The sequence below is a fragment of the Micromys minutus genome (genome assembly GCF_963924665.1).
Source record: "Micromys minutus genome assembly, chromosome: 3".
Taxonomy (NCBI): domain Eukaryota; kingdom Metazoa; phylum Chordata; class Mammalia; order Rodentia; family Muridae; genus Micromys; species Micromys minutus.
In genome coordinates, this window is record NC_137972.1 from 80,523,954 (window position 1) to 80,532,852 (window position 8,899).

Genomic DNA, 8,899 nt, shown 5'->3' on the forward strand with positions numbered 1-8,899 from the left:
GGTTTTGATCTCAGCACCGAGGAAAGGAAAGAGGGACAGAGGGAGGGAGAGAGGGAAGGCGGGATAAAACTTTACTTAGCCTGAGATGTCACCAGAACAGGAAGTAGGAGGACTATTTGGTTTTGTTCACCTAAGTCTGGACAAGTAAAGGTGTTGACAAGCTGTGTTTGCTTGTTTGTTGTTTATTGGTTGACTTTAGTTCCTGATTAGGGTTGATGGAACACTGCAGTGCTGACCAGTGTCTTTAGACCCACCAGAGAGGGCCTCTTAATCACAGTGGATGAGAGGACAGCACTAATGTTAGTTCCCACTTAGTAGATTTGCCATGTTGTTGAGTCTAAGTTGTTAGTGTGGGTAATAGGATAGAAAGGCTCCTGGGTAGGGTTGCCAAAATGGCTCAGCAAGTCAAGGTGATTGCCACCAAGCCTGACCGCTTGAGTTCAATCCCTCGGTCCCACAGGGTTGAAGGAGAGAACTGATCCTGGAAAGATGTCCTCTGACCTCCATATGCATGCTGTGATGTTTGAACATGGTGTGTAAGTGTGTGTGTATGTGTGTGTGTGTCTGAGTGCGTGCAACACACACACACACACACACACACACATGCAAGCACATCCCAAATCCATGCATAAATGTAATAAGCAATAGAATGTGAGAAACAGCTACAGATAGATCCTTGGTAGTAAATTTTAGTATAATGAAATAGAACAAGATGCCAGGAAAGGGAGGGGTGTGGAGCAAGAAGCTTCCAAAAGAGGTAATGAATATGTGAAGCATTTGGTACTTATTAATCTTGGTCTGAAGAAGGAAGGAAGCAGGCAAAGTGGCCTCTGCCTTTGCTTCAAGGTTCAGGAGTGATCTGGGAGGCTTGCATCTGGACACAGCCCAGGCTAAAGGGCAGTCTGCCTTCCCGGGCGGTGGCTTCGGTCCAGAGAGGATATAGGGCTCTGTGCCTAAAAGCTATGCTGACAAAGCTGGTCCTTTGGCCGCTCCAGTACGGATTCTAGAATGTGGGTAAAAGGTGACAAGGGAAAGAGCTAGGCAAATCCTAAGGGGAAGGGGGAGAGGAGAGGCAGTTCTCAACACTACGGGGGGGATGGGCAGAGATGAGCTCTGTGCTGCTTCCCTTCTTCCACTACAGGGGAGCAGGATCTTGGCCATTCTGTGCACAGGTGGGTCCCCAAGCCAAGCAGGGCACCAGCCACTTGCTGTGTCAGGGCTTGGAAGCAATGCTCAACGGTGGTGCGCTGCCCTGTACCGTCTTATTGACAATGCTGGTTTCTTTAAAACCCACAAATAGTAAGGGAATACGTTTTCATTTTAATCCCCACGTTTGGGGATATGGGGCTGCTTCACAGCCAGTGACTGTGATTTGCCTCATGCTTGGATGCTGTTGGTTGCTGTTGGCTGTGGTTTGTCAAGTAGTCATGTGCAAAGAGACAAAAAGAAGAGATTAGTTACCCTGACAGTGAAGATCAAACTTGCCCCAAGGAATTCAAGGAAACAGTCTAATTATATGGTCACCCTTTTTCCTCCCCTGGACTATATTCTGCTACCTAGTGTTAGGGGGTTGAAAGGGAAAAAGAGAGGTGGAAAAGCCTGTAAGAGAAAAGAAACCACAAAGTAGCCACAAGTCCAGCTACATAGCCCCTCAGGGCTTTTCAGTGTTTGAAATCCCTCATAAATGTGGACCCAGGGAGAGAGGGTTAGGTGAGGAGAAAGATACGGTATGACGTAGCAGGGCCCACTGAGGTTTACAGACTCTAACAGTCTTCCACCCTCCCACTCTTCTCTAATGTGTAAGACCCAAACTACCAGAACATGCATTCTAGGCAGGCTTCTCCAGGAAGAAGCTAGCCAGTCATTGCCTGTCTACTGTAGAGCACCTTAGCAGGAATAGTTTGGACAGACTGTAAGGGAACCTCTCAACCCAGAGCCTTGACATAGTTCCTGTGCCTTCCTCCCAGCCAGCACCTTGTCATTCCTGAGCTCCTACAGACTCCAATGCAGACACACTCACAGATGCATGAGTCAATTTTATCTAGAAATTTATTAGACAGGATTAATGGTACAGTACAAACAGGCATGTACTCATATTGGTCTTGTTTTAGCCACTTTGATTTCTCTCGCCTCCCCCCAAAGTTTTCTCAAAGCACATTATTGTTTTAAAAATAGAGTGCCAAGGGCCAGAGTCCCCTCTCAAGACTCTTTGTCACATTCATGGGAAGCAGTTAGTGTAGACTCCTCAGTTCCACTTAAATACACAGAGCTTTACAGGCACAGATACACTGCCTACCTGCTGGCCAGTGTCTCCCACGCCACACACCTAAAACAACCAAGTTCAAGACAGGAAGAACCATGAAGAGCGAGCACAGGCAAACACACTTGGTGTCCCCACGGTCTCTCCCCACTGACCCCATTGCTCTTTCCCGTCCCTCCCAGTTGTCCTGAGAAAATCAGATTTGTCACAGAAAACTGACATTCCTACATTCACAGACAGAAAAATTTTAACTCTCTTATTCTGATGAAAACTACTGTGGAATTACCCAAACTGTTATGTAATCTTAAATAAAACCAACCTGGGTGAGTCTACATTGCTTTGCATTTCATAGACTAGAACAGAAATCATCCGTTAAAGTTCCAGGCCTGGTGGTGGTGGTGGGGAATGTTAAGGGGCTAAAGCTTTGAGCCTGGAAATGCTTCTGAGGCTCATGAGATCACAGGAACCATCCCACAAAGAATCAGAATGAATCTGTGCTATCAGCTTTGTTTCATACTTCCTTATCTGTGGCTTATGCAATAGGCAGTAGTGACCTCCCACCTACTTTCACCTCTGGTCCCTTCCGCTGCTTTCTTGCTTACTCATAGCATTGACAAGAGGCTTCTACCTATGTCCACAGGCAATAACCAGGCCCAACAGGTTAGAGGCCCTGAGCCCGGTTCCTCTGTCCCACTACTGACATCTGTGGGGATGGGGACAACAATGGATGGGAGAAAGGGGAAGCCTTAACCAGAGCCAGGAGTGCTGTCCTCCAGCCCTGATGTGCTGGTGTGAAATCAGAGACCCACGCAACCCGACCCGTAATTCTAGTTTCTTTGGGTCTTTTATGATTTCTTTCCTTTCTATCTTTATTCGTTCAGCATACACTGAGCTCTTAACCATGTACACAAACGATGCTCAGTAATGTTAGCTGAAGGGGAAATACTCAGAAGTCACTGCAGCACTTCCAAAAACACTGTCAGTCTTCATGCTCCACTGCTGGTCCTACTCAGATCACATCAAGTAAGATGCTTACATGACTAAAAAAAAATTAAGCACGGAAGACATCGGGACAAAAACAAATGTTCGCTCCATGGAGCTGTTAGCCGTTAGCCTTAAAGCTTCCAGACGTCCTAGCGGGCCTTCAGTTTCAACTGAGGGTACACCACAGTGATGAGACCAGCTACAGAGGACACGAGACCTCCAAGTCCTACCACGCCAAGATTGGACTTGTAGATCCCAAGCTGGTTCAAAGGGATCACGATGTCACAGACGTTCTTTACAGTGTCCAGGAGCAAGGGAGGGTGTCGCTTTAGAGACTGGAAGAGGAGGAGGAGGAAGGACTGGAGCCATTCACTTTCTTCATTAGCCACGCTGTACTTAGGAGGGTCCTGGGAAGATCTCTCTCTCTTTGCCCTGTCTCGTGCGACCTGTCCCATCTGCAGCAAGATTTCATACAGATCCCGGACCAGGCTCAGCAAGAGGAAGTAGTAGTAGTGGCGGGTCGCCCACATTTGCCATTTCTCTCTGTTGATTCCAGAGGTGAGACCCACACTCTTCGCCCAGAGGACAGTGTCACAGATGTAATAAACCACACGGTTCAGGTTGGCTAATGTCAGGCATAAGCGGGGCACAAGGTCAGCGGCTTGCACGCTCTGCTCAGTTGCCTGGATGGCATGGAGCACGTTGCCTAGTCTGAACCCTGTAAAAAGAACCCACAGAATCAACATTTTATTAGTACTGAATGGGAGGCAGAAGTCATGTGACAGGTTAAGGGCTGAGAACATAGCAGCTGACGTCAGTCTTAGCGGAGGAAAGGAAAGTGATCCTGCAAAGCCCAAAAGACAGTGACTGTGACAACTTATCTTCTCATTCCAAGAAGTGCCTTAGCATTCATTTCTAGGCAAGGTCAATCACAGATGTGTATTAACTTCTGTACTTCAGAAGGACAAGAGTAGTTAACATGACCTTCAGGTTCAACACTCTATATATCTGATTTCCCATTATGGTGGTTTAAGTAAGAATAACACACACACACACACACCCCATAGGCCATTAGTCACCAGCGAGTAGAACTCTTTGATAGGATTAGAAGGATTAGGAGGTGTGGTCTTGCTGGAAGAAGAGTCACTAGGGAGTGGGACAGTGAGGTTTCAAAAGCCCAGGCCCAATTGTCTACCCCCAACACCACCCCTTATTCTTCTATCTTCCTAGTGCCCCCAGCCCCCGCACCCATCAGCATACCTGCCTGCCACCATGTTCCCTGTCACCATGCTCCCAACCATGATGATTATAATAAACTAAGTCCCTGAAACGGTGAACAAGCCTCCAATTAAATGCTTTCCTATATAAGAGTTGGCTTGATCATGTTTCTTCACAGCAATTAAACAGTGACTAAGGCGTCATCAAGAACGGTGCTTTTGGCAAGGCAGCATTCTTATCCCACTACACCTGGCCTACCTATGGAAAAAGAGCAAAAGGCTGGAGAGATGGCTTAGTGGTTAAGGGCACTGACTGCTCTTCCAGAGGCCCTGAGTTCAAATCCCAGTAACCACATGGTGTCTCACAACCATCTGTAATGGGATCTGATGCCCTCATCTGATGTGTTTGAAAACAACTACAGTGTACTTATATAAAATAAATAAATCTTTAAAAAAACAAAAACAAACAAACAAAAAAAGAGCAAAGAGAAATGGTAAGGTTGGGTGATTATGGTGACCAGTAGTCGCGTGGCACCCCTAAATCAGCCACTGTAATGCATCCTTATGTAAGCATGCAATTAGTCAGTTAGTGGTCATCTATGTATAGGTTTTTACTGGACACCAGAGATGGGTCATTTGGCTTGATAACCGTCAGAAGCAGCTGTTCTCCAAACACAGTCCCAGAAGAGTACTCTACATTATTGTACCATGAACTAATCCAGAGCAGTACATGAAATGGCCGTTTCAAAACCGGAATTTCGGGTTCTCATTCCAGCTCTTGCATCAGTCGGCCAGATGACATGGGATTAAGTACTTTCTAAACTTTCAAGATGAGTGAAACTCTAAAGGACACCTCAGCAATGACATTCTAGAGAATTTATGACAGATGTTCAAACCTTGGCCTTCAAAGCCATCAGAAATCTTCCCAACCCTTTTGCTGACTACTTAAGTCTCTCTACCAAACTAGTTTCTTGGTTAGACACTAACCCTCCACGAGATGTTGTAAGTCAAGCTTTGCTTCTAACAGTCCTGAGCCTCTGGCTGGGGGAAACCTCCCTTTCAGAATATTTGTTTTTCCAGGCACAACTTAAATCCTACCTCCTTCAAAATATTTTTTTCCTCTGCCCCAGCCAGCATATTTGGCACTGAATATCATTTATAGCATGTGATTTTTATCTGTTCCATAAAGTTGACAAATGCACCTTTATGAAGTAAACACAATTCATCGATCTGTCTATCGTATGTCCTACACCTCATCCCGATGTCTGCTGATCTACTGTTGAAACATCTGCTTTCCTTCAAACGATGGAGTCAGGCGGGCAATCGCTCTGAGAAGCATGGGACTTCCCGGGATGAGGAGGAGGAGAATGAACCCTCAGAGAAAACCCCTGCCTTCACTCTTTGCCTTTCACATGAAGCTGCCTGGCAAACAGTGTAGGAAAATGTATTCATTTACATCCTCCACTAATCCTCAAAAGATGAGGAAGAAAAGGCTAGGATATGGCTATGCTGTTCCACAGAGCTTAAGGGCTGATGCTAGACTGAAGTTCACGCTGGGCACTGCCAATACATTCTGAGAACTAAGGTGAACTGGCACACTGTGTGCCTCACTGGCTATGAATATGCAGGAGAATATGGTACAGTGCCAAATCCAAACAGAGGGAGACATCTGTGAATGGTCTATAGCAAACCAGCCAACCTTCTTGGGGTCATTCAGGGCTGCTGTCAAGCGTCACTGAAGACATGGGTGAGTGGAAATGAAGACCTTGAGAGCACGTTGTAAATTCCAGGTCTCAGGCTAAAGATTTTAAGCCCGAAGCCACTGTCCCTCGAGAGACAGGTACTTACATTTACGGCCAGTGCTCACACTGGACTCCAGACTCTTGAGCTTCGTAACCACCGCCTCTTTGCCCGCTTTAGACTCTAACAAATATCTAAGCAACATGCATGCGTGTTGAGTGGCTCTGAAATGGAGAAAAGAAAAACAAGGAAAGTGGCTTACAAACCAAATAAAGTTTGACTCACGACGGGAAGGAGAAACATATCAAAAAGCAAAGAGAAGCATCTCGCGGAGGCACAACTCCTGGGAAGGTTTCTCATGCTGTAGCGCTTGCAAAAGCAGCATTCTGCAATAGTTCTTGCACAGGAGGGCCAAAGGGTGAGCATGCAGTGGAAATGGGACACAAAGGTTAGGGAAGAGGACGACACAATTATGTAGGGTGCAGCTCCCCCAAAGCCCTCTGCTGGCACAGATGGACAGATGGACTCAAAATGAGAAGATGCACACATAGGAGTTTAAACTGACTATGTATGAGACAGGAAGCAAACTCAAAAATCAAGTGAAGAGCCCAGTCTCAACATTTAGCTCTTAAAACTTAAGGACCAAATACACACCGGCATAGTAATATACTCAGCAAATCGATCGTTATCACGCCAGCTATGATAACAAGGACACAGTGATAAATATAATGAAATAAATTAGAATCACAGACATCCAAATCCATCTGTAGCCTACTTAATAATAAACATAGGTGCTAGGCCTTTGTTCCCAGCACTCAGGTGGCAGAGGAAGGCAGATCTCTGTTGAGGTCAGGGTTGGCCTGATCTAAATAAAGAATTCGGAGTCAGCCAGGGCTATCTAATAAGACCCTCCCTGTTCAAACAAACAAGAATCAGTAGGTGCTGGTCTCTACTGTCTCAGAACTGCAACGACATCCCTGCATGGTTTACATTTCCTTCCCAGTAAAATTGTGGCACAGAGCTGGTGGCTCATGTCTACAACTCCAGCCCTCAGAAAACAAAGGGAAGAGAACTGTGACTGGGCACACAGTGAGAGACTTTCCCCAAAGTGGTACATTTCCCACAATGAGCTAGTTTTGTAATAAAGTAAAAAAGAGGGAAAGAGGGAGGAGACAGAATTCACTCTGGCCAGGGGCTCAAACTGCCTGTGTGATACAGCTTTCTCTCTCAGCTTTGATCCAATAGTGGGTCTGCACACAGGGCATTATTTTAGGAATGTTTGTTCATGGTTATACTGATCTTAAAAAGGATGGGAAATAAATTTTGCTGACTGTGTATATCCTAAATTAAAGACAGTGTAGGTAGGGTACATTCTGGGCACACTATGATATGTGTTGACTTTTAATGAACCATGGATATTATTCCACCACTCTGAGAATCTATCAAGTTAGAAAGTCAGCATGGCTATGTTGAGAGGAGAGTGCAGGACTGAACGGTGTGGACTTGCAGCTTTCGGCGCTGCCACATTAGGTCTTAACCTCCTGGTTCAGTTTTCCTATATGTGAAACCATAATATTAAAGTATCTCCTCCAAAGGGCTGCAATGGAGCTCTGTACAGTTAGTCTCAAGTCTCACCATTAGGTATTTTCTTACTTGTAAGTTTAGTTTATATTAGCGGTTGACCACTTAAACATCTAGACGAGAAGAGTTGTTAAATAAAACTCCGATGTTTCACATCCCCCCTTCTTTTTCTTTTAGATGATCATCGAGCAGCATTCAAATGTCTCTTTAAAAAAATAAAGTAGGATTAGTTTTAAACACGAATTGGTGATTTCAAAAGCACACCATGTACTTTGGAGGTATTGTTCAAACACTTTGTCCACTGTCCATTTTACAGTTTACCAAGCAGCTTTTTAACGTTTGATATCTCCAAGGCGTAGCCTGGACCAAAATGAAGATAAAGAAGCTAAATCTGTCTTTCCGTGCTTAAGACTTGACCGGCGCTCCAAACTACAGGTGTTCTGTTTCCTTAGGTAGAAAAGAAACCCAAAGTTCGCCTGGAAAAGAAATCTCTAGGAAAGATGATGAGCCGTGGGGGCTCAGTTTCCCTCTCCCGGGGAAAGTTAGGGGATACGCACTCATGGGTGGCTGTCAGCCAGAGACACCGAGGTGGCTGGCACGCACAGACACTCTGGATTTACAGGGAGGAGGGGCTCGGGTCTCAGCTGCTCCAGTGGAAGCTGGTCGTGTCCTCGTGCCTCGATTTACCAGGCTATTCTCCTCGGAGAAGAAATACTGGGTCCTGAAGGAACGGGAGTGGAAGCCGACCGCACTGGGCTCACCTGAAAAGTCGGTCCCGGCCCTGGCTTTGGTTGGCGACTCGGATGAAGGCGTCCATGACTCCCACCCACAGCCACGCGTTGCGCCTGCCCCCTCCTGGGTCCTCTAGGACGTCGCTGGTCCCAGGGGACGCCAGGATCAGATTTGTCGCCGGGTGGGTGGAACCACGTTTCTCCGCCCACACGGGGGTGGGCACACCTTCGCAAGCGCGGCCTTTTAGAGTTCCGGTTAGGACCGGAAGTGGTAGTTACTAAGGCGACTCCAAGCTGCAAGACGCTGTGAGCAAAACTTAAGTTTCACAAGGTCGGCTGTCGTGGCCTTCTCCAATCTCGGCTTCCGGGTAGAGGCACTGAGTGGG

At 46.4% G+C, this 8,899-nt stretch overlaps 1 protein-coding gene across 9 annotated transcripts; it reads right to left on the reverse strand.

Annotated features, from left to right (window-relative positions):
- Nucleotides 1-3,111: 3,111 nt before the first annotated feature.
- Nucleotides 3,112-8,683, reverse strand: PEX11A (peroxisomal biogenesis factor 11 alpha). Of its 9 annotated transcripts, none has more exons than XM_080914764.1 (4): nt 8,544-8,683; nt 6,856-7,987; nt 6,310-6,425; nt 3,112-3,962 (listed from the first exon to the last, which is right to left on the reverse strand). In XM_080914764.1, the coding sequence occupies exons 2-4, from the start codon at nt 6,963-6,965 to the stop codon at nt 3,394-3,396; spliced, it is 795 nt and encodes a 264-aa protein (XP_080770890.1). In that variant the 5' UTR covers nt 6,966-7,987; nt 8,544-8,683; the 3' UTR covers nt 3,112-3,393. The 9 variants fall into 9 exon arrangements, with proteins under 9 accessions (XP_080770890.1, XP_080770894.1, XP_080770896.1 ...); XM_080914768.1 differs by having other exon boundaries at nt 6,856-6,898; nt 7,855-8,645; XM_080914770.1 differs by having other exon boundaries at nt 6,856-6,898; nt 8,544-8,630.
- Between the last annotated feature and the right edge of the window lie 216 nt (nt 8,684-8,899).

What these genes read in the sequence shown, in the direction of transcription:
- PEX11A (XM_080914764.1), bottom strand. Translation starts at nt 6,965, where the DNA reads ATGGATTTGGATGTCTGTGATTCTAATTTATTTCATTATATTTATCAC. An exon ending in CTGAGTATATTACTATGCCG is followed by an intron (nt 6,426 to 6,855) that starts GTGTGTATTTGG and finishes TCTCCATTTCAG; the next exon opens with AGCCACTCAACACGCATGCA. An exon ending in TGTGAGCACTGGCCGTAAAT is followed by an intron (nt 3,963 to 6,309) that starts GTAAGTACCTGT and finishes TTCTTTTTACAG; the next exon opens with GGTTCAGACTAGGCAACGTG.